We start from the raw sequence: 23,608 nt of genomic DNA, 5'->3' as shown, positions 1-23,608 counted from the left end.
GTCAAATGACATATTAGTTTTCTATTGCTGTGTAACTACATATCACAAATGTAATGGCTTAACACAACACCCATTTATTATCTGACAATTCTCTATGCCACAAGTCTGGGTGGGCTCGACCAGGTTCTTTGCTTAGGGTCTCACAAAGCTGAAACCAAGGTATTGGTCAGGCTGGGTGCTTATTTGGGAGAGCTGGGAAAGAACCCACTTCTTCCTCCTGTTGGGGGTGGGTGGCTCTTTCAGCTCTTTAAGGTTGCACACATTTTTTCTCACACAGCCCCTCCATCTTCAAACCAGCAATGCATGTTGAGTCCTTCTCACACTTCCGGACTCTCTGGTTCTTCTTCTGCTACCAGCCAGAGAAAACTCTGCTTTTAAAGGACTGGTGTAATTAGATTGGACCCAACCAAACAATCTCCCTTTTGCCATGTAATGTAACCTAATCACAGGAGTCACATCTGGGAGCAAAGGTCATGGGACCATCTTAAATGCCTACCACATATGGTAAGTGTATGTTCAACTTTATAAGAAACCATCAGACTGGGACTTCCCTGGTGGCACAGTGGTTGGGAATCCTCCTGCCAATGCAGGGGACATGGGTTCGATCCTTGGTCCGGGAAGAACAACATGCCATGGAGAACAGAGCCTGTGCACCACAGCTGCTGAGGCTGAGCTCTAGAGCCTGTGAGCCACAACTACTGAGCCCGCGTGCCACAACTACTGAAGCCTGCGCGCCTAGAGCCCGTGCTCTGTAACGAGAGAAGCCACCACAATGAGAAGCCTGCGCACCGCAATGAGGAGTGGCCCCTGCTCGTCGCAACTGGAGAAAGCCCGTGTGCAGCAACGATGACCAAACGTAGCCAAAAAAGTAAATAAATAAATAATTTTTAAAAAAAACAAAAAACAACATCAGACTGTTTTCCAAAGTGGCTGCACCATGTTTCCTTCCCATCAGGAGTGCACGAGAGTTTCAGTTGCTTCACATTCTTGCCAACACTTGGTACTGTCAGTCAGTTTTAGCTGTTGATGAGTGTGTAGTGGTATCTCAAGGTGGTTTTAATTTGCATCTCCCTAACCCTAAGTTCTTTTCTTATGCTTATTAGAGCATAAAATTTTGTTTGATGAAAGGTTCTGCTGCTTTAAAAAAAGATTTACATGCACTGGCTTAGATAAACTGTGTGGCTCTTACAGAATCTGTAATCTGTGAATCTCTTAATGGGGCCCGGGGCCCATCCTTTTCTGAAGCAAGACAGTCTCTCCAATGTAGGTAAATCATCAGTATAAGCACTGTGCTTTGTGTGTGGGTGAGAGATGAAACCAACAAACATTTCTTGATTATCTACAGAGCCACAATCCCAAATCTGAAATTCTGAAATCTAAATTGTTTTGAAAACCAAATGTTTTTTTCTTGGTTGGCACCAATATCCACTGGTAGCAAAACCTGACGTGAACTTCTGTGGGTTTTTTGTTTTTGTTGTTTTCTTGCAGAAGGACCCTCTGTTGTCCCATGCCTGTGTCGGCTGCCTGGAGGCCTTGCTTGACTACCTGCATGCCCGGAGTCCAGACGTCGGTAGAAACCCTCCCCATTCTCTGATGTTCCCATGGGGGAGACTGGAGGGGGCCAGCACCTGCCACCCTCCCACCCCAGACTCCCATCCTCTGTTCTGTGATTCACACTCATTTTTTTTGGCCGAGCCACGTGGCTTGCAGGATCTCAGTTCCCCAACCAGGAATTGAACCCAGGCCATGGCAGTGAAAGCCCAGAATCCTAACCATTAGGCCACCAGGGAACTCCCTGATTCCCACTCATTTTGTTTAATTCTTTTAACAATACTGCAAGGCACTGCCATGCCCATCATACAGATGAGGACACTGAGGTTCAGGGAGGTTAAGCAACTTGCCCCAACCAAGGTCACATAGCTCTTAAGTGGCAGAGCTCTTCCTGTTGCCTGCCTCCCACAATAGTGGGATATGTGGTCTCCCTGTGCCAGGCAGCATGGGTGGATAGAAGCCCAGGAGAAAGAAACCCCCTGGGGTCAGCTTGTCCAATGCCCTGCCTTTGCTGAGCAACCCTTTTTTGAGCCAATAGGAGAAAGTTTTCTTTAGCAATGTTCCAAGGCCTTTGGAAAAGCAGCATTAAGAACGCACGGTTGACTGGTGTTTCCCATAGCACTCCATGTGGCCTCCCAGCCCTGGAATCGGTTTTTGCTATTTACCCTCCTGGATGCTGGAGAGAATTCCTTCCTCAGAGCTGAGATCTTGAGGCTCATGACCCTGGTAAGTGCAGAAAGGATGGTCCTGTGGTCTGAAGAATGTCATCCTCCAAGAAGGTAGAGAGGCTGGATGAGCCTTCACCCTACAAGAAGCCTGCCTAGAGAATTCCTCTGAATGCCCACATCTCCTCTAACCAGACTACCCAGACATTCTTTCTCATTCACTCATGAAACATTGACCAGGGCCTGCCCACCACCTGCCAGATCCTGTGCTAGGTACCAAAGATGTCAGTGAGCCAAATGTTCTGCCTTAAAGGTCCCTCAGTCTAGAGAAGGAGGTAGACAAGGAAATTAATAGTTAAAATATGATGTTATTAATGGAAGAGTAGAAGATAATGCTAAGTGCCTAGAACATGGTAAGTGCCCACTGAATAAACAAGGCAGGGAGCCTGTGAATGACAGTGAAGTGGATCAATGAATAAATCAATGGTTGTTGTAGGAACCCAGAGAAAAGAGTAATTGCTTCTGCCAGAGCTGGGAGGGAGAAGTGAGTAAGAATATAGTAAGCACCCAGTTAATGCCTGTATTTCTTTAATAAAATGAAAACATTCAGCAGTGAAGGTAACATTTTAGCTGGGGCTTGAAGGATTAATAGGCAAAGAGAAGGAAAAGTATTGCAGGTACAGTATTGAAGTGAGAACAGCAGGTATATGAGCATGTGGTGGTGTGTCTGGGTAACCACACATAGTCTAGCGTGAGGGGCAGGGTGGGAGTGGGGGGACTGAAGGGGTCAGCAGAGCAAACTCTCAGGGTCTTGCAATCCTCCTCATTACCTCACTCTCCTGTGACACAACCCCACCCCTGCCTACCAACACTGAGCTCTTGAAGGCAGAGTTCTGTGGGCTTCAGATCCATGCCCCCAGCCTGGCAGGGCACAGCAAATACCTGTGAATGAAGGAGATGCCGAATCACTACATGTTTGGGGCTTCTCTCCCTGGGCCAGTTTGTGCGGTTCCGGAGCAGCAGCATCCTCTCTCGTGAAGAGGTGGGCCATGTTCTGCAAGGCGCAGCTTTGGCTGACCTCTCTACCCTCTCCAGCACCACACTCCAGGCTCTGCGTGGCTTCTTCCTGCAGGTGGGTGGGAAGGGGATGCTATTTAGCCACTGTGAGGCCAGACCCTCCATACCATCTTCCCTGTGGAGGCGGGGAGCTCTAGCCACAGCAGCCAATGGGAGGTCAGGAGTGCAGGGGGTGGAGGGTAGAGAGGGCTTCTATGGAGTGGGCACTAAGAAAGCCTGTCTTCCCCACCTTCTTCTCCCCCTAGGTCCAGAGCATGGGCCTCCTGGCTGATCATAGCATGGCCCAGACCCTGCAGGCCTCCTTGGAGGGTCTTTCCCCCAGGGCCTCCATGGCCCAGCCGCCCCTACAGGACATGATGTATCCTTTCTTGCATCTGGGAGCTTTGGCCTGGGCAAGGTCACCCAGGCAATGGGAAGCTATAGCGTCATGCTTCAGGATAGAGAGTTGCACTGTCTACAGCCCCGTCTTCTAAGGCAAGCAGGGGTCAGTGAGAGTAACAGTGGTAGCAATGACAATGACTTGCTCTGTTTATAAGTTCCTACCCAGGGCCAGTCATGTTACATGCACTGTATCTAATCCTCACAGTAGCTAGGAGTGTTAACACAGTTGTAACTTAGCTCAGAGAGGTTAAATGACAGGCCCAGAATCACACAGTGATAGCATCAGAATTTGACCCCAGACATGACCATCTCCAAGTCATATCACCAAACTCAGAAGGGAGCTAGTCCTTCCCCAGGAGCTTTGGAGAAAGTTGCCCAAGCCCGGTTGGCACAGACGCTGCCCTAAGCACAACATGGTGGGGGAGGGTGCTGGGTGACTGGCACGTCCCTGAGAAAGCCTGGGGCTGTGGGCAGTGCTCACCGGCCCTCTGAGGGGTCGTTGTGGTGCTCCAGGGACACTGTGGTCTGGAGGTGTGTGTGTGGCCTCCCTGGCTCTCCTCCTAACCCTTTCCATGGAACCGTTCCCTGATGTATAGCAACTACCTAGCCCAGGTGTTCAGGTCTCAATTTTAGAATCCATCCCACTCTTCTCAGGTGCACCTCTGCTCTTGTCTGACTGTTTTTGCCTTTTTGGGCCCTGGAAGTGTGGTTCTCCCATGGCTGGCCCCACCTCTCTGCTGTTCTCCTCTCATGTTTGCTGCCAGCTGCCTGGGAGGAGTGGCTGTATCCCTGTCCCACATCAGAGACTGACCCTCAGGACCTGAAGGCCCAGAAACAGAACTGAGACCTGGAGAAGACAAAGTCAGGGCACAGTGGTTTGGGGGAAATGGATGACAACTGCAGCCGTTCATCTGGAGCCATTTACTCCATTGTTGAAATAGAATCAGGAAATAGTGATATACTCACATGCCTGTGTGGGCTCTCCAAAAACATTTCACTTTGGACTTATCTTGGCTCCCTCCAGCTGCTTCCTCAGCCAGGATGGATGGCCTCCTCAGGGAGAGAGGGGGAGGGATTTGTTCTGCTAACGCCAGCTGGTTACCTCAGTTGAAAACGTCAGTCAGGCCATCCTTGGGGCAGAAGGGGCAGAGAAAGGCCATGTGTTTGGTGCTGCTGTGGTCCAAGTGCTCTGGGAAGTACTTTACCTGCTGCTTCACCTCAGGTGAAAGTGGAGATAGGTACAATTTCCAGGCAAGGAAGGTGAGCAGGTCAAAACCTTCTCAGCCTTCCTAGCTGAGGGAAACTGCCCCAGCTCAGCTCTTCCCTGGCTAGAGTAGGTCCCCTGTGTTCCTTTCTCTCCCGGCCCTCCTCAGAGCGTGTATTTGTGCACACACGTATGCAGTTCTTTCAATGTCTGCCCTCCACAACTGCCCGCGCGTGTTCTGAGCTCAGCTCACCAGGGCCTTTAACTCCCTTCCCGCCTGTCTGCCAGGGCCCCGTGCCTGTAACTGGCTAGCCCTTGCGTCTGGCTGGACTGACCCTACGCAAAACTGGGCTGAACTCCGTCCTAATGATAGGACAGGGAAGGACCCCACGAACTTGGGTTAGAACTTGGTGGATCCGAGGGGTGAGCAGGGTATGCCCCAACTCTGCACTGCACGTTACTTAAAAACAAAAAAGTGTTAGCCACGACCCACTAAACTGATCTTGACAACTGCAGTTTAAAAAACACTCAGCTGGTACCTCCCTGGTGGTCCAGTGTCTAAGACTCCCCACTCCCAATGCAGGGCGCCGGGGTTTGATCCCTGGTCAGGGAAGTAGATTCTCACATGCCGCAACTAAAGATCCTGCATGCAGCAAGGAAGATCCCGCGCGCCGCAGCTAAAACCCGGTGCAGCCAAATAAATATTAAAAAAAAAACAACACTCAGCTAACGAAACAGTTTCGGGGAGGGCGCTGGGGAGGCCGCCCGGCCGGCAGGGGTTAGGGCCTCATTATTGCTGACGCGTTCTTCACTTTAGACACACACCGCAGGCTGACTATTTCCTCCAACCCGACCTTAGCGCGGCAAGTGCGCAAGCCGCCACGCAGGGTGGGCGGGACCGAACTCCCACGGCCCTCGGGCAGGGCTAGCGCCGGAGCCTACTGGGCGGGGCCGGAAGTTAGGTCAAGGAGCTGCCGTCGCGGCCCACGATCTTTGGGCGGGGGCGGGGGCGGCGCGGTGGGCGGGGCGGTGCTCGGCAGTTCCTGCGTGGCTGCTTTGGGACACTCAGGTTCTGCGCCTCTGCCGGTCGTCTGCGGACCCTCGAGGCGAGGTGCACGCTGACTCCTGTCCGCCCGCCCGCCCGGCCTGGTAGGTGGGGGCGGGGGCGCCGGGCAGGCAGGCTCCCGTTGGGGGGCGGGGGTGGGACCGAGGGCCCAGAACTGGCTGCACAGGGTGGGGGTTGGGATTCGCGGACCCGGACGCCTCTCCTCGTTAGAAAGACTTTCTCTTCCCGGAGCTCTAAAGGCTAGGGGCAGCGACCCTGGTCTCCGAGCCCGGGTTGCCGGCTCAGGATTCACCACCAAGCCACCTCTGCAGAATGGCCTCGGAGTCAGTCGCACGCCCAGCCGGGAAGAGCTCTGGGGACTCATGGGGCAGGGAGCGGGATTGAGAGGCGGATAAGTGGGAGTAACAGTAGAGACAGCAGGATCTGCCCCACGCAGTCCGCTTTTTCGGCTTTCTTTTCCCACTTCTTCCTGCTTCAGTCATTACCGGCTGTCTGATTTCCCCTGACCCCAAGTTCTGCCTTAACCAGTGTTTGGTTCCCTTGAGTCTGGAGCGTGACGGTGGAAGGTAAGGGTTCTGGGTGAGCTTGAACTATTTCTTCCCGTTCTCTAGGCTTCAGTTGTCTCATCAGCGTGGGGTGGGGGCGGTTCTCTGGTTGATCTGTGTGGGGTCTCACTGTCAATAACTGAGCATCTCTAGGACACAGCTAGGTGTCCTAGTAGAACAGTGGCCAGCTCTGAGATAGCCTGTGCTCATTAAGACTCTTGGTTTAGCCTGAGAATCCATGAGTGTCTTTGGGCAGTCACCTCATTTTTCTGTGCTTTGGTCTCCACGTGGGTACAATTGGGCAGCTATCATCTGAGTAGAGGCTGCCTCTGACTACTGTATTTAATATTGCACTTTGCTGATTCCCTGTCATCTTTCTGTGCTTGTTTTACAACTTTATTGGTTGTCTCTTAACCCTACTAGAGATGAAAGTACCAGTGTGCAGGGAATTTTGTTTGTCACTGCCGTATTCCCGGCTCTAGAACAGTGCTTAGAACATGACAGGTACTCAGTAGGCAATTGGAGAATGTTGGCTAGATAGGAACAGGTGTTGCTTGTGGTGCCTATGGTTCCTAAGAGAATAACAGCTGTCTTATCCCAAGACTGTCTTTCCTCCCTTCCCACCCTGCACGCCTTCTTCCTTTCTGATGACAGAAGTCAGGAAAGGTGGGAAACCCCAGAAGTTTCACATCTCTGACTGCCTGGGCCTCCTGAGAGGCCAGGATGGGGGAATTGAGAGGCAATGATATTGACCAGGCCCTCCTTCCTCAGGCACAGTGCCTCACCCAGCCTTCTGTCTCTGCAACAGGGAGATGACTTCCTTATCCGCATTTTGCAGTGAGGAAGATGAAGCTCAGAGAGGCTGAGCAATTTGCCCGAGGTCCCGAAGTCAGGCAGAGCCAGAGCTCCAGTGCAGGGTTCCAGGCGTTGATCCCTGTTCTCTAAGCATCCCTGCCTTGCTGACTTTATCTTTCTCCCTCCCTCCTATCATCCCATGTCTTTATTTTGTGTCTGTTGGTCACTGGCCTTGGACTGGGAACTGGGGCTCCAGGGCTTCCCAAAGCTGGGTTCTTGGTATTTGGAGGCTGTGTCATGTCAGGGGAAGTTGCTGTTCAACTCACTTTCTGTTTCATATAACACCAAGCTCTGGGTCTCACCTTCTTTCTCTGGGTTACTCCCCTAGCTCCAGCGTCTTGGATATGGACCTTCTTCAGTTCCTGGCCTTCCTCTCTGTCCTGCTACTGTCTGGGACAGGAGTCACAGACACCCTGAGGACCTCCCTGGACCCGAGCCTGAAGATCTGTATCCTTTGGGGTTGGAGGTGTTTTTGAGGGGTCTATAAATGAGGTTTCTCTATACCCACAACCCCTTGGGAGATTCCAGGGATGGAGCAGACCCCCCTAATAGGAACAGGAGAGAAAAAGTAAGGTGCTCTAACCAGACCTTGATCAAGTCAGTTCTGTTCTGAACCTCAGTTTCCCCATATGTTAAATTGAGAAGGCAAGGCATATATCTCAGAGCCATGAGGACTCTGAGGATTGTACACGTGCCTCGTTCTTTTTGGGTGAGACCCTGGCCGGAGACCAAGCCCTGGCATACTGGGCTGCCTACCCAAGGGCTGGGTCTTGAAAGAATAGAAACTCATAGAGAAGGGTGGGGGGCACCCCAGGCAGAGTGTACAGTGTGAGCAGAGGGGCGGAGGTTCTGGAGCAGTGAGTGGCTGTGGGAGACTGGGGAGAGACCATGGGGAGGGGAGGGCAGGAGCCAGGTCCTGAGGGTTGTATTCAGGTTGTCAGGTGTGGAATCCTCTGAAGTGGATGAGGGATACGTTGCAGGATTCATATGCTTCTCAGAGAGTTTATTCGTTCCCTGGGGAGTCCCAGGCATGCACATCTATGCCCCTGGCAGAGCCTTGCTGGCCAGGGTGGACCACCTCGATCGGGACCACTGGATTATCCAGGCAGGAGAACTGGTGCCAGTTCCTTAACTTAATGCTGCTCAGACAAGAAGATGTTTGAGGTGAAGCGGCGGGAGCAGCTGTTGGCGCTGAAAAACCTAGCACAGCTGAACGATGTCCACCAGCAGTACAAGATCCTTGATGTCATGCTCAAGGGGCTCTTTAAGGTGCATGCAGGCAGCGGGCAGCTCATGGCAGGCCTGGTGTTTGATCTGGGCACTGATGGATGTGTAGGAGTTCCCCAAGGGGATGGTATTCAATGAGGTGGAAGCGCATGCACAGAAAAAAATTTTTTTTTTTGTAATTAATTTATTTTTATTATTTATTTATTTATTTTTGGGTATGTTGGGTCTTCGTTGCTATGCGCGGGCTTTCTCTAGTTGCAGCGAGCGGGGGCTACTCTTCATTGCGGTGCGCGGGCTTCTCATTGCGGTGGCTTCTCGTTGCAGAGCACGGGCTCTAGGTGCGCGGGCTTCAGTAGTTGTGGCACGAGGGCTCAGTAGCTGTGGCTCGCGGGCTCTAGAGCGCAGGCTCAGTAGTTATGGTGCATGGGCTTAGTTGCTCTGCGGCATGTGGGATCTTCCCGGACCAGAGCTCGAACCCATGTCCTCTGCATTGGCAGGCGGATTCTTAACCACTGCGCCACCGGGGAAGCCCCTCAGAAGATTTGAAGTAGGGTTGAAGTAAATGGGGCTGGGGCCGGTCTGGGAAGACCTTTTCAAAACCACTCAGCCCAGGTGGGGTTCCCTCAGGTGCTGGAGGACTCCCGGACAGTGCTCATTGCTGCAGATGTGCTCCCAGATGGGCCCTTCCCCCAGGACGAGAAACTGAAGGATGGTATGGTCTTCCCAATCTCGCCCTCTCCTCTTCCCCCCTCCATCCTTGATCTTCTCTAGCTGCTCCTTCCCTCTTGTTCTTGTCACTCTTTTTTCGCTCTCTGGACGTACCCTCTTGTGGCACCTTCCAAGGAGTCTCTTTGGGTGGTTGGGCACTTAGTATATGATTCTCCGAGTGTTTTTTGGCTCATTTCAGAGCCAGTTTCTGTGTCCCTGACACAGATATATTCTGTCGTGTGGTTAGGTGTTTGAGACGGGGGAATTAGGGAGGAGCCTTTGCCCACTTCCACTCCAGAAATCCTTGCCTTCACCACCCTGACCCTCCTGGTAGAGATGGCAAGGGTTGTTCCCATTTATAGGAGAAAAAACTGAGGCCTGTTGAAGTGACTGGCCCATGGGAGCAGTTACCATCACTCTTTACTACTGTTCTAAAAGCCTCAACCCCCTTAAATCCTTTTTGAGACAAGGTGAGACCAACATAGATAAATAAAAGAATATTTTGAATCCCTTCATCTCCTCTTCCAAGAATTTCTCTCCAGTGGTAATTTCTCCCCATTAACTGGTTACATTCTAACAGTAGAGTTTGTTAGGTCACACTGTCTGAGACAGGAGGAAGGAGCTTTTACATATTGAATGTTGGGCATGTTACAAATATCTTCTCTGATCTCCACTATAACTGAGGAAGGCACTATTACCTCCAGTTTCCACATGAAAGAGGACAGGTGGTTTGCCTGGCTCTTACCTGTAAACCAAGCGAACTCCTGAGTTCTTTGCGGTTCAAGATTGTTCTGAAGCCCAGGGGTCCCTGCCCCACTTGTCTCAGACCCAACCTGGCATATCTTTGTAGGAGTCTGCTTATCTCTGTGTGGCCTGGCCAGTGCTGGTGAGGGCTGCCTGGGCCGTATCTATAGGGGTCACTCAAACAGGGGCTGCCACCAGGGCTGGGTGTATAGTTACTATTCTTCATGCTAGCCTGGGTCGGGGGACCTGCCACCATAATGGACACTAAACTCAGTCTAAACTGATTTGTTGACTTAGAGGAAGGATATTGGTGGGAAAACTGACCAAATTCAAATTAGGTCTATGGATTGATTAATAGTATTGTATCAATGTTAATTTCCTGGTTTAGATAGTTGTGCAATGGTTATATAAGATGATAACATTAGAGGAAGCCCAGTGAAGGAATTTTGTGGTGTATTATGTAAGTCTAAAATTATTTCAAAATAAGAACTTAAGCATTTAAAATAAAATAAAATAGGGCATATACTAAAAAGAAAACAAACCCTGATATGTTCCCTGGCCATCCTAACAGAACTGACCCCTCACAGACACTGTAGTTGTGTTAACACCAGGGCCCAGCTCTGGACATTAGGATACCAAGTTGGGGAGGTTAGGCCCAGCGAAGCCTCATGGGATGCATATGCCTCCATGTGCAAAATGACACCCACCTCTCTGGTCCCCATGGCAAACGAGTCTTCTGATCTGTGAGATACAGGGGAAAGAGCATGTCCTTTGGAGTCAGACAGCCCTGGGTTTGCAGCCCAGGTTTGCTACTCACGAGCTGTCAGCTTCAGGTTCCCATGTGAGAAATGGGAATAGTAGACACATCTCCCTCTAAAGGTGGTTTTGATGATTCAGTGACCTGGTAGACATAAAGCCCTTAGCATGCACTGTACATGTGGTCAGCAGCCTGTGGGCCTCAGGCACCGTTCCCCTTCTCTGATTAGTGGGCTTGCCTCTGTTCTCTGGAGGGTGCGTAGGGCTGGCCAGGAGGGCTGTAGAAGGGCATCTCCCCTGGCCACTCATCAGGGTCCTTTCACCAGCTTTCTCCCAAGTGGTGGAGAACACGGCCTTCTTCGGTGATGTGGTGCTGCGCTTCCCAAGGATCGTGCACCACTGCTTTGACCACAACTCCAACTGGAACCTCCTCATCCGCTGGGGCATCAGCTTCTGCAACCAGTCGGGCGTCTTTGACCAGGGCCCCCACTCGCCCATCCTCAGCCTGGTAAGGACTGGGGCGGAGGAGGTCCGGGAGCCCTCTGTCTGATGGTACGCTGTGAGCCACGCATCTGCCTTTTGTGAGGCCTGAATGTCAGCCCTTGGTTGCGTTTTCTGTGATAAGCCTTGGGCCACCTTGAGGTGCCCTTTCATGGGGTTCTATGCTGACCTGGGTCCCTAGGGGTCACCACCTGGCCCACATCTGTTCAGGCCTCGGAGGGAGTGGCCCTCGGGTGAGCAGGAGGCAGGAGAAGGCAGAGGATGACTAGCTTTTCCTCATCCGCAGATGGCCCAGGAGCTGGGAATCAGCGAGAAAGACTCTGACTTCCAGAACCCATTTAAAGTAGACCACACAGAGGTGAGCTGCTGGGACCTGTGGCCATGTCTGCTTGGCTTCTGCTGAGCCCTGGGAGGCCAGGGCCTGCAGGGGCTGGGGCACCTAGAGTGGAGTATGAAGGCTTTGGACGTGGAGCCAGAAGTGCCTGGGTCTGGGCCTGAGTATCACTCGCTCACTGGTACCTTCGGGCAAGCTGCTGGCCCTGTCTTAGCCTCAGCTCCCTGTCTGTCCGTGCAGTGTGGACCTCAGCTGTGAGGGCCAGTCAGAGACTATGAACACATCCATCCCAGTGCACGGTAGGCACTGTTCCCATCAGGCGAATGTCAGGGAAGCCATGGGAGGTCAGGCCATGCTTCTCTGCCCTTGAGCCTCTGAGCACCCAGCCAGGCTTCTGTCCCACATTCCTGTACATGTTCTCCTCCTAGGGGTTGAGGTGGGCTCTGAGAGCTGGAAGCTGCAGGGGAAGCACGACAGATACGGACACACAGTAGAGGGGAGGAAGAGATCAGAGGTGGCAGGGCAGGGCCAGAGCGGCAGGGAGGAAGGGCCGGAGCACTGTACTCCTCAAATCACAAGCTCCCCTCAGGTGTAGGGAGGGACCTCTGAAGGTTTAGGATTTTGCTGCTGTTTCATGGATGCTGACAGGTTAGAGACATCAGAGTTTATTGCAGCAAAAGCAGTTGCTGTTGGCCTGGTCATGTGGGTTTCCCTTATTCCCCAAGTGCCAGGAGGGTGACACAGAGGGGCCCAGGCAAATGCCACGCATGCAGTGGGTTTGCATCAAGTCTAGGAGCACCAAGCTTGGGAAATTCACCACCTTTATAATGAACAGAAGCAAACCAAGTCTTTGTTTGCAGGCAGACATCAGCTCATCCTTCATGGTTGCTTTCTGCAAACACAGCCTGAGAAATGGCCCAGGTACAGAGTGGTCCAGTGTACCAGCAAGAACGTGCAGGGCGATGGAGATTGCCTCCCCACAGTCCATCCATCAGCCCTACGTGTCTTGGCTTAACTCACATTTCTACATGAATGTCCTATTCCATGATTGATCTGATCAGTAGAGACTAGGACCACATTTGTTCAGCTTGTCTCAGACTGCTGTCAGTAGGGCTCTAAGCAGCAGGATGCGGCCACGCGCAGTGTTGGTCTCAGCCATGTGCTCCAGGGTCCTGGGCTTAGCCAGCTCTGGTAAGTCCTGCGGGGGCGGGGGCAGTAGGTCTTACATTAGAAAATCAGCATGCGGTCTAAGACCAATCTATCATCTGTTACCACCCATACAAGGGTTTAGACTGAGCTGCTGATCTTTGATGTCATTGCCAGTGATTACAGGGGCCAATAGATAGACCCGAAGCAACGCTCATCCCCAGTGGAGAGGCATTCTGTGGCCCACTGTCTCCTACATGTTACCACTTGATTTGGGTCACCATTGCATTGTTTGGCTGAGCCCTGGAGGCAGTGTTGCTGTTGAGTTGCAGCCTCAGTTGCCCTACATGGCACAACCGGGCTCGCTCAGGGGTCAGGAGAAGCAGGTGGATGTGTGTGTCAGGCTGAAGCAAGGTTGTGCTGGTCTGTGTGTCTGCACGGGGTTACTTTGGGAGCTGCCTTTGATGGTATCAGGCACAGCAGAATAGTTCAGGACTGACTGCGTCGATGTGAATTTTCCTGTCACGTGGTTGAGAATGACACACTGGACAGCTGGTCTGACTCTCAACTGCAGCTGCCGCTTGGCTGGGGTGGACCCTAGGATTGTTTTGCCAGGCGGCAGTGCTGGATCTAAAGGACAAAGAGGATTAATTGTTCCACACACCTCCTGGGATCTAAGGCACTCCCTCCCCAGATTATTGGTACAAAATCAACAAGTCACATCCCAGGACCTATAATTTCACTTTTCTCCAATTATTCCGTACTTTCACCTAGACTTTTTGTTCAGAAGGGTCAGATGTGAGTGGGACAAGGGCATTTTTGCAAGATTTCCACAGACACGTGTCTACCATCTTGGCCCACAGGGGGACTTGGCAAGGAGTGTACTCAACCAAGTGGTCATTATTCTTTCTTTTTTTTTTTGGCCGTGCCACGCAGCATGCAGGATCTTAGTTCCCCGACCAGGGATCGAACCCGTGCTCCCTGCAGTGGAAGCGTGGAGTCTTAACCACTGGACCGCCAGGGAAAGTCCCCCAAGTGGTCATTATTCTAATGATCTTGGGCCATACTGTTCCAACCAGGGACTCTAAGTAGCTGAACCAGAAATACAGAGTCCTCTGCTTTGTGTCAGTCCATGGTGGTGAGTGTATTGCCACATTTAGTACAATGATGCATGTAGGTGGCAGTGCCAGTCAACTGGGCTGTGTAGGCTTGATCAGCCTTTTGATTCTGGTTGGTCTCATCAGAGAGTTGGCTATGAGCATCTAAGCGAGTGACCCAGACTGTCCCATTGTCAACCACAGTTTGTTTCCACAGTTCATGGCCCCCAAGAGGGATGGCCACCTTTGATCTGCCAGTTTGTATCCTGCTCATCTGGCAGACCAGATGGCTCGGACACTGACAACAGTCAGTAAGAATACAACATGCCTGGTCATTAGGAATATTGTCTAGGCAGGAGTGACAGCTTTTAATTCAGATTGTTGCCTTACTAGCCTTTATGGCAGTTGGTCTTCCAGTGTCATCCCTGGGGCTAGATGGCTGCTGCTGCCCATGGTCACCTGTGCCGAGGGTTCCCAAAGCCGCCCCAAGGTTGATGATTCGCTAGGAGGACTCACAGGGCTCAGTGTGTACTTGTACTCGAGGCTATGATTTATTACAGTGAAAGGATCCACAGTAAAATCAGCAAAGGGAAAATGCTCCTTGGGTGAAGTCTAAGGGAAACCAGACACAAGCTTCCAAGAGTCTCTCCCAGTGAAGTCACACAGGACACAATTTATTCCCCCAGCAACAGGTTATAAAAATATGTGTGAAAAGTTGTCTATCAGGAGAGCCTGTTAAAGACTCAGTGCGCAGAGTTTTTACTGGGAACTGGTCACGTAGGCACCCTCTGCCGAGCACATACCAAAATTCCAGACTCCAGAAGGAAAGTGGGTGTTTAGCATAAACCACATTTTTGCACAGTTTAGGTGCAGTGAGCCACTCTTATCAGTTAGGGTGATGGGAATCTCTCCCAGAAACCAAGTTCCCAGACACCAGCCAAAGACCAACCTTGGAAGCAGGCCTAAAAGATAGCAGTGAGGCCAGCTATGTTAACTCTTCTGCACAGCACCATTAGCTCTTAATTTAGGTGAACAATCAGAGGACAGGCCTGAGTATTCAGAGGAACCTCTGACTCGAGGGCCCTGTTGAACTAGTGGCTTTGCTTCAGGTGACAGAGTGGGGGATATGGTTTTCCACACTAGCGTAGCTGCCTCCCCTTCATGTAAAACCAAGATGCCACATCCTTCAAGGTTGCTTGCTGCAGTCACAACCCTGATAAATGGCCTGGGTAAGAACAGTCAGGGCTGGGTTCTTGGTGTACGCGGCAAGAACATGCAGGGATGCTCAAGGCCATGGCAGATTGCCTTTCCCAATGAGGGGGCTCCCATGGAGATGCTTTGTTTGCTGTGTCACTGGCTCTCCTTGCCCTGCAGATCGTGAATGCCTCTCATACATGAGGAGGGTGAGAGCATGAGGGTGAGAGAGAATGGGCTCCAGGATAGATGTAATTTAGCTTCATCATAATGTGCTCTGCTTGGGCATACCGCAGAAGCAACATACTTTCCTTACTTTTATTGGCTGGGGACGGTCCCAAGATTTTACTCACTTTTTGGTATCCCGTGTGGACCTGTCTACCAGCAACAGCCCAGGTTTGCTCCGCTCACCTTGGGCACTCTCTCCATACCAGTGGGTGTTCCGGGAGTCCCCTCCTACTACATACCCATCACTAGAGCCAACTTGTATCAGGCTTCATGCTGGCCACTGTCCCAGTCCAGAGGGAGCTGGCCCTCTCCCTGCTCTGAAGATGCTCACCGTCTGTTGGGGAAGGTAGCAGAGAAACACAGTCCCAATCTAGCATGATCTCTGTACCAGTGCAAGAGGGAAGGACCCATGCGAGGGAGCCTATGGAAGTAGGGGGCGGAGGCGCTGGGATAAGTAAGAAGTGCCGGGTTGACCAGCTCAGGGAAGACCTTCCCAGGCAGAGGGACCAGCTTGCACAAAGGCTCAGAGGCATAGCACATGCATTTGTTCAACGTTTAGTGAGCATCTACTGAATCCCAGCCACTAGAGAAGTATTCTAGCTCTGCCCTCCTGGGAATGGCATTCTAGTTGGAGGAGACAGACAGTCAATAAAAAATGTATGATAGGTGGTGATAAGGGCTACGGAGAAAAAAAGCAGAGGAATGTGGTTAAGGAATTCCAGGGATAACGTGGGAATACAGTTGCTATTTCACATGACTTGGACACAGAAGATTCTTACTGCAAAGACGTGAAACAGCAAGGGAGCCAGCTCTGTCTCTGGGGGAAGAACATTCCAGGCTGAAGGAGCAGCAAGTGCAAAGGCCCTGAATTGGAAGCATATTTAGAAAGGTGGGGCGTGTGAGAGGGGGTGAGGTCAGAGTTGTAGGCTAGAGCACAGGACCCTTGCATGTCTTCTCAAGGGCTTTGGCTCCAAGACACATAGGAGCAGGGTGAGGGTCTCTGACTTAACCTTTTAAAGGATCAGCCTGGCTGCTGTGTGGAGAATAGTGAGGGGGACCAGGGAGGAGATGGATACTGGTAAGGAGGATGCTGCGCTTGTCTATTTGGGAGTTAATGGTGGCTTGAACCAGGGTGACAACAATGGCGCTGGTGAGGAATGGTGAGATTTTGGTTCTGTTTTGAAGGCAGAGCCAATAAAATTCACTAAGGAAGCAGATCTGGAGTGAAAGAGCTACATTAAGGATGACTCGACGATTTTTTACCTGAGTGTGTGGAAGAATGGGGCTGCCATTTCTAAAATGGGCAAACTGGTGGGACAAGGTCGAGGGCTGGATCGGGGATCAAGACCTCGTTTCTGGACCTGATGGGCATCTGAATGAAGGTGTCAAGGAGGCGACTGGGTATATGACTGGATTTCAGGGGAGAGCTTCAAGCTAGAGCTACAAATGTGAGAGTAGCAGAAGGGCAGGGCAGATATAGCAGTGGTCTGAGGCCTGAGGCCTGAGATGTGCCTGCACTTAGAGATGGGAGAATGAGGAGGAACTAGCAAAGCACCCCAAGACGGATCAGTCAGTGCTAGTGTAGCAAACCCAAGAGGGAATCATTTCCCAGAGGCCATGTGAGGAAAGTGACAGGAAGGAGGAAGTGATCTTCCTGTCAGATGCTGCTGGAGGATCAAGGAAGATGCGGCTGAGAATCAGCCACTGGATTTAGCAGCATGGAGACGTGCCATCAGAGATCTCAGTAAAAGCTGTTTTGGTTGAGTGGTGGGGACAGAAGACTGAGTTTGGAGAAAATGAGAGGAAAGGAAGTGCACGCATCCCATCAAGTACAGGTGATGCTTTTGAAGAGTTTTTCTTTTTTTTTATGTTTCAGGTGTACAGCATAGTGATTCATTTTTTTTTTAAGTTTATTTTATTTATTTTTATTTTTGGCTGCGTTGAGTCTTTGTTGCTGCATGTGGGCTTTCTGTAGTTGCGGCGAGCAGGGGCTACGCTTGGTTGCGGTGCGCAGGCTTCTCACGACGGTAGCTTCTCTTGTTGCAGAGCACGGGCTCTAGGCATGTGGGCTTCAGTAGTTGTGGCACGTGGGCTCTAGAGCACAGGCTCAGTAGTTGGGGTGCACGGGCTTAGTTGTTCCACGGCATGTGGGATCTTCCCGGACCAGGGCTCGAACCTGCGTCCCCTGCATTGTCAGGTGGATTCTTAACCACTGCGCCACCAGGGAAGCCTGTGATTCAGTATTTTTACAGACTATACGCCATTAAAAGTTATTACAAGATGATGGCTATAATTCCCAATGTTGTACAGTATATCCTTGTAGCTTATCATAAAGGTTTTGTTTTCAAGGGGAGCAGATCAATGGGAGACTAGCTGGAGGAGGGTGTGGTTTCCAGGGGAAATTTTAGTGGGATGGGAGAGACTACAGCACGTTTGCATGTTGATGGGGCCCCCCCCCCACCCACCCATTAGGGAGGAAGAACCGATGGTGCAGGGGTAGGAGAGTTGCTGGAGCCTCATCCCTGAGGAAGGGAGGGGGGAGAGGAGAGCTGGTGCCCGGGGGGAGGCGTGGCCTAGCCTGGAAGAGCAGTGTGGGCACAGCAGCAAGTGGGTTGGTGGGTATGGTGGTGGGAGCTTGCGGAAGTTGTCTTCTGAGTGTTTCCATCCTCTTTGGAACAGGAAGCAAGGTCATGGGCTGCGAGTGAGGAGGGGAGGAGTGATGGAGGTTCGAGGACAAGGTGTGTCTAGGAGAGCAGGAGAGTGAGTAGAGCAGGGAAACATTCTGGATTGTCAGGCAGCACGAAGGGTCCACTCGAGGTTAGCATCAGAATTTAAAGTAGGCATTAGCCAGGCCTAGCGGGGAGGAGATCCAGGAAAGGGATAGGCATTGCTTCTCTTCTGACCCACCTAGCTGGGGCTGGTGGGGCCAGGATCTCTTGACTTGTCCTTCCCCAAGCCAGAGCCAAGAGTGTGGAGTCCTCTGTGGCTTGAGGGGTCTCCCAGCTCCTCCTTCCTCCCAAGAGGATCAGAATTAACTTGTAGGGATAGGAGGCAGAGTGTGATAGGGAAAGCACTGGTCAGGGAAGTGGGAGGCCTGGGGGCTAGCCCCAGTTGGGACTAGCTGTGTGACTTGAGCAGATCACTTACCCTCTCTGGGCTGCACTTCTCTGACTTCACCCCGTCTTCCAGACTTGTGGTTCAGTCTAACATGGTAGGTGCATTACTCCACAAGGTGGAGCCCCTAATTTGTTTTTAACGTCTACCTTGATCAAACATCAGATTTATCGTATGAACAAATAAAATGGGTGTACTTCCCAACAAAGTTACCTGAGTTTTGGGTACTATTGTATCTCATATTCTAACGTGATTCATTCATTCATTTAAAAAATACATGCTAAGTGCCATCTATAATCCCGGCAGGCCCTGCACTGGGGGCTTGTGGCTCAGTGAGCAGCATCTGACACGATCCGCCTGTCCTCGTGGAGAGTGTGGTCCAGTGGGGGCAACAGGCACGAAGCAGGTGGTCACAGATGCAGGTGGTGGCAGGGGAGAAGCACTGAGAAGGAAGCAGAGGAGGCAGCCCCAGCCGGGAGCCAGGGCAGGTCCCCAAAGACGGTGACAGCTGAGCTGGAGCTAATGTGGCAGAGGGGGTGGGGGCTGGGAAGAGCCACAGCACGTGCAGAGGCCTGGAAGTGGGAGCCAAGGAACCGAGGGACCAGAAGTGAGGGAGGGGGAGAGGGGGGCAGGGTGGACCTGCAGATGCAGCTGTGTGGAACCTTGTCCTGAGAGTAACGGAGAGTCGTGGAAGGGTTTAAGCAGGAGTCAGACTTACATTTTGAAAATAGCTAACTGCAGTGAGGAGAATGGCTTAAGAGGGACCGAAGAGGGTGTGGAGAGATCCTGGGAGATGCCCAGATTTATCAGGAGGGTGGTGGGGGAGGTGATGGGGGTAGCAGCAGGATAGGTGAGACAGAGAGAAGTAGACGGGTTTGAGACTTAGGGGGTAAAATGGGCCAGGCCTTGGCAATGGACTGTGAGGGGTAGGGGTGGGGGTGGGGGGAATGCTTGGTCTCTGCCCTACTTGCCTCGACTGGGTTGTGGGGCACTGCTGTTCATGAGGACAGAGACTCTGGAAGGGGACTGGGTTTTGGGGAGATGGAGCCATGCTGGGCTTGGGGCACATTTGCACATTAGTGGAGGTGTCAGACAGGCATTTAGATAGGGAGATGCACATTTGAGTGGTAACTGACCATAGAGGTGGAACGGAAGCCCTGGGTTCAGATGAGCCGGTCTGGAGAGTGGGGGAAGAAGAGCAGAGGGCCTGGGGATGACCCCGGCTGAAGTCCTCATCCTCCTCCTACCCAGCTCGCCCTGTGTTTCCATCTCCTTCCTGGGTACCACCGTGCATCCACTGTGGAAGCCACGAGCCTAGGCACCACTGTCATCTTCTTTCCACCTCTTTCAGGGTCTGCCAGTTTAACCTCTGGCCCACCTGCTTCCCGTACACTCCCTTGCCTAGACGTTGCAACTTGTTCGCAAGCAGCAGGACCCCTGTTGTCTTACTCTTGCTGGCTGCCATCTCCTCCTCAGGGTTCTGGGGGTCTGCGGTGGTCTTCGGCACTCAGCCCCTTCACCCTGAGTGGAGTCTTTCTGTTGTTGCTCAGATGCACCATGCAGGTTCAGCACCCATCCCTCTGCCTGGAATGTCCTCTTCCCTCGTCCTGTTTGCTTGGCAAGCTCCTGCTTATCTTCCAAGACCCGCTCAGCAGTTTCCCCAAGCCCATTTAACTATCTCCATGTCTGCAGGCTTCCCGAGGGCAGGGCCTGTGTCTAAGTGACCTTCCTGTCCCCACAGCGGCCTAGCTCAGAGGGAACTCTTTGCTGCCAGCAGACTTAATCAGACCACTCTACTCTTCCCCTCAGTTCATCACCAGCACTGACCCTTTCCAGAAGGCCCTGAGAGGAGAGGAGAAACGCCGGAAGAAAGAGGAGAAGCGGAAAGAGATCCGAAAAGGCCCTCGGATCTCAAGATCCCAGTCCGAGTTATAGCCCTGGAGCAGCCCAGGGCTCAAGGGGCCAGGAGGAGGCCAGTCGGGAGGAAGAGGAGAATGCAGCGGTATGACTGGTGGTGAGAGCTGGCCCCTGTGAGAGGGGAGGCCGAGTTTGCTCAGCCCCCTGGAGCCGGCTCTGAGCCCCAGCTGCAGGGACTGGGCCGCAGAGGGCTGCATTTCTTCCCAGGGACCTCCCTGGAGGGGTGCCAAGGGAGCCTTCAGAGGGCGCTATGCTGCAGACCTAACCCTGTAGAGACGCTGTGGGGAGCAGGAGGGATCCTGGGCTGGACTCTCCCGCTGGGTTAGGACCGCTGGCCAGCTGGCTGCTGCCCTTCCTGGGGAGGCAGCAGAACTAGGCTCTGAGCCGTGTGTGGAGGTGTCATGCCTGCTGCTGGCCCCACTGTGTCACTGTGTTGCCTGGCACAGTTGTCCCCTGCAGAGACAATAAAAGCCAGCAAATGCTCTGGGCTAACAGGTTGGTTTGGGCCCCAGGGAGCTGTGAGCCTCTCCATGGGGCAGGTGAGAGGGGCCTGGGTCGGGGGATAGGGGGCCCTCAGATGTAGAGACCACCTTAGAGGATATTCCTCCTCCTCAGAGGAGCCTCAAGCCCTGGTGGGGCAGCAAAGCAGGGGCTTGGCTTTGACCTCCAGTTCCCTTCTCAGCACTGTCATGGACAAGGGATCCGTGTTGAGAAGGGACCAGAAGTATCCTGGGAGGGTGTTTAGCCCAAGACAGCCTTGGAGCAGCATGATCTCTGTCCTCAGATATCCAGGGACAGTCATTGAGCAGGCTCTGGGAAGAATCAACTTGTCCTCTCTGGCAGCGCAGGGAGACCGTAGCCTGCGGGTGGGGGCGCTTGGGGGACAGGCTGCAGCTCTGCAGGAGGCTGTGCTTTGTAATGGTAGGGCTGCTCCGAGCTGGATTGATCAGACAGCAAGCTCCCTGTGTCAGGAGGTGTGTAAGAAAAGACCAGGGCCATGGAGCAGGGAAGCTGCAGAGGGAGTTAGGCCCTGAGTGGGCAGCCACCCTTGTCATATCCCTTCCAGGCAGAGAAGGGAGGGGCTCTGGGGGGAATTCTAGCTCTGTCTCTTTGACTTTGCCAAGCCAGGGGAGAGACACACAACTATCCCCAACCCTCTACCACTAACAGTGCCCAAGGGAGACCCAGAGTCTTAGCCCATCAGACTTGCTGAGTGACCCTGGCCCACCCCTTCCCTGTGCTGTGGCTTCATTGGTGTAATTAATTTGATAATGTCTGAACCCACTGCCCAGCCCTAAACTGCTTCTCTGAGGTTTGGGCCTGGCTTCTCAGTGACAACAGCCCTTCTCTGATGGTTCTTCAGTCGTCCCGTAGATTTGCTGAGCACCCACTGTATGCACAGCCAAAGAGAGGAGCCCAGTCTTAACTTGTGTTCACCTCTGTCCCATTTAGCATCTTTATCCTCCTGGGTTCTTCCTTCTACACCTTCACTTCTCACCATCTTGGTTGATCCCTTCCTCTCCACCCTCCAGTGGGCCCAAGTTTTCCCATCTGACACCTTCAAAGGTACAAACAGAACCACTCTGCTCTCCTCCCTGGGCAGCTCCAGCTGGGAGCTATGGGAACAGCTGCAGGGTGGGAGGCACTGTGCCCATTTACCTGACCTCCTGGTACTCAGGTGGCCCTCTGCAGAGGGTTACTGAGGCTCTGGGACGGGAAGGCATTGGACCAAAGTGAAAGTGAGTCATATGGTATGCCAGCAGACAGTCACCCCCCACTGTGGGGAGCCCTGTGAGAGCCACTGAATGGTGGAGTTGCAGGTGGCACTGTCCAGCTCAGTGCCTTGTCCAGAGCAGGGCAGCAGGGTTTGGTTTTTTGTTTCAGGGTGAGACTATTATAATCTATACCAACACTCCTGCGTGTAAACAATGAAAAGAACTTTCTTGTCTTTTTTCCCCCCAAATAAGGTACTTTATTATGTTATACATGTTAATTATAAAAAGTAATTTAAGTAATACTGAAATACCAAGAAGAAAGTAAAATTCACCCTAAATCCCACCATTCCCATAACCATCACTGACACTCAGCTCTTGGGCCTTCCATCCTTTTTGTCCTTCATGTGACACACAGATCACATGTAACTTTTCAGTTATAGTAGCTACCTTGTATGGGCACTGTGTGTCAGGACTTATTCCAAGTGCTGGCTTGCATCAGCTCCTGCCTCGGGGCCTTTGTCCGTGTTGTGTGTTCCCCTAGCTATGCCAGATGCAGTTCTCTCCTCATAATTTTAGGTTTTGTCTTAAATATCAATGTCTGTTTTCTTCACCAGACTGGAAGCTCTCAGAGGGCAGGAACTGTCTCTTTGCCTGCCACAGAAATGTTCAATAAATATTGTAAAATGAGTATGCAGATGATCTCACTTAATCTTCACCACTACAAGGGTGCACTGTTCCCCCCGGTTTTAGAGATGAAAAAACTGAGGAAAAAAAAAGAACAGTTATTTAACCAGCCCAAAGTCACACGGTTTGTAAGTGAATCCACATGGCTGCTTCCACCCAGTCTTTGAACTCTTACGTCTTGACCACAAAGCAACTGCTACCTCTCACAGACTAGCAGGAAACATAGTGTTCCCTTTTAACAATATATCGTGGAAGTCTTTGTCAACAGGTATATTCATCAGGTCCTTATTGGACTTCCCAATTTTTCCCAGTTACAGCGGACTCTGATGAGCTCCTTTGAGGGCGCACTTCTCTGAGCACTCATACGTTTATTCCTTAGTATAAATTCCTAGAAACCTGCACAGTTGTTTACATCGTGACCAGCTGCAACACTGGAAGTGCGGTGGCTGAAGGAGTGGGAATCCGTGGGTGGGTTGCGCCTCAGAATCCCTGCGGAACTTTGTCAAGATGTCGTGCTCGGAACCCACCTCAGAATGCTTGTGGTGGTTCCGGGCACTGGCATTATTTTAAAGGACTGCGGGAGATTCTGAGGTACCCGGGGTGAGACAGCTGGAGTAAGCGCGTGGTCGCGGCAGGTGCAAGGGCGCAGAGTTTGTAAAATACGCTCCGTACTTGGGCAGTTCGCGAGCCTCGATAGCCGCCTTTGTAAGGGGCTTGGGAGGAACGTTAAGTTAACGATCTCCGTACCCCTCCTGGCCCCAGTGCTGGGGTCCAGTTTTGATTCTACCCGCCTCCCAAGCGGGCTGGGGGGCGGGGGGGGCTAGGGTGGGGGAGAGACAGCTGGGACGATGACGTAATGTGCTCAAGGCTTACTCTGGGGGCGCCCAGCGGGCGGGGGT

General features: G+C 52.2%; 2 protein-coding genes and 1 long non-coding RNA gene across 5 annotated transcripts in view; 2 read left to right on the top strand and 1 right to left on the bottom strand.

Moving 5' to 3' along the window:
- Nucleotides 1-4,484, top strand: part of MEI1 (meiotic double-stranded break formation protein 1) — a 65,779-nt gene extending 61,295 nt beyond the window's left edge. The window contains exons 27-31 of the mRNA XM_061205107.1: nt 1,489-1,570; nt 2,171-2,277; nt 3,217-3,348; nt 3,539-3,651; nt 4,439-4,484. Of these exons, the coding sequence (XP_061061090.1) occupies nt 1,489-1,570; nt 2,171-2,277; nt 3,217-3,348; nt 3,539-3,651; nt 4,439-4,484 (480 nt within the window). The remainder of the gene's footprint in view (nt 1-1,488; nt 1,571-2,170; nt 2,278-3,216; nt 3,349-3,538; nt 3,652-4,438) is intronic.
- On the bottom strand, nt 2,085-4,723 carry LOC133100716 (uncharacterized). Its single transcript, XR_009702521.1, has 3 exons — nt 4,641-4,723; nt 3,159-3,342; nt 2,085-2,320 (listed from the first exon to the last, which is right to left on the bottom strand). It is a non-coding gene; the product is annotated as an uncharacterized LOC133100716 (long non-coding RNA).
- Nucleotides 4,724-5,900: 1,177 nt separating this feature from the next.
- On the top strand, nt 5,901-22,712 carry CCDC134 (coiled-coil domain containing 134). Of its 3 annotated transcripts, XM_061204565.1 has the most exons (7): nt 5,901-6,027; nt 7,673-7,791; nt 8,492-8,613; nt 9,199-9,283; nt 11,106-11,287; nt 11,567-11,638; nt 20,203-22,712. In XM_061204565.1, exons 2-7 carry the CDS (start codon nt 7,689-7,691, stop codon nt 20,326-20,328), a joined length of 690 nt encoding a protein of 229 aa, XP_061060548.1. In that variant the 5' UTR covers nt 5,901-6,027; nt 7,673-7,688; the 3' UTR covers nt 20,329-22,712. The 3 variants fall into 3 exon arrangements, with proteins under 3 accessions (XP_061060548.1, XP_061060549.1, XP_061060551.1); XM_061204566.1 differs by lacking the exon at nt 11,567-11,638; XM_061204568.1 differs by lacking the exons at nt 9,199-9,283; nt 11,106-11,287; nt 11,567-11,638.
- Nucleotides 22,713-23,608: the final 896 nt, after the last annotated feature.

Source organism: Eubalaena glacialis, chromosome 11, assembly GCF_028564815.1.
Source record: "Eubalaena glacialis isolate mEubGla1 chromosome 11, mEubGla1.1.hap2.+ XY, whole genome shotgun sequence".
Classification (NCBI taxonomy): domain Eukaryota; kingdom Metazoa; phylum Chordata; class Mammalia; order Artiodactyla; family Balaenidae; genus Eubalaena; species Eubalaena glacialis.
This window is presented reverse-complemented; position numbering and strand designations above follow the sequence as displayed.

What these genes read in the sequence shown, in the direction of transcription:
- CCDC134 (XM_061204565.1), top strand. Translation starts at nt 7,689, where the DNA reads ATGGACCTTCTTCAGTTCCTGGCCTTCCTCTCTGTCCTGCTACTGTCT. An exon ending in TGCTCAAGGGGCTCTTTAAG is followed by an intron (nt 8,614 to 9,198) that starts GTGCATGCAGGC and finishes GGGTTCCCTCAG; the next exon opens with GTGCTGGAGGACTCCCGGAC. An exon ending in TTAAAGTAGACCACACAGAG is followed by an intron (nt 11,639 to 20,202) that starts GTGAGCTGCTGG and finishes TCTTCCCCTCAG; the next exon opens with TTCATCACCAGCACTGACCC.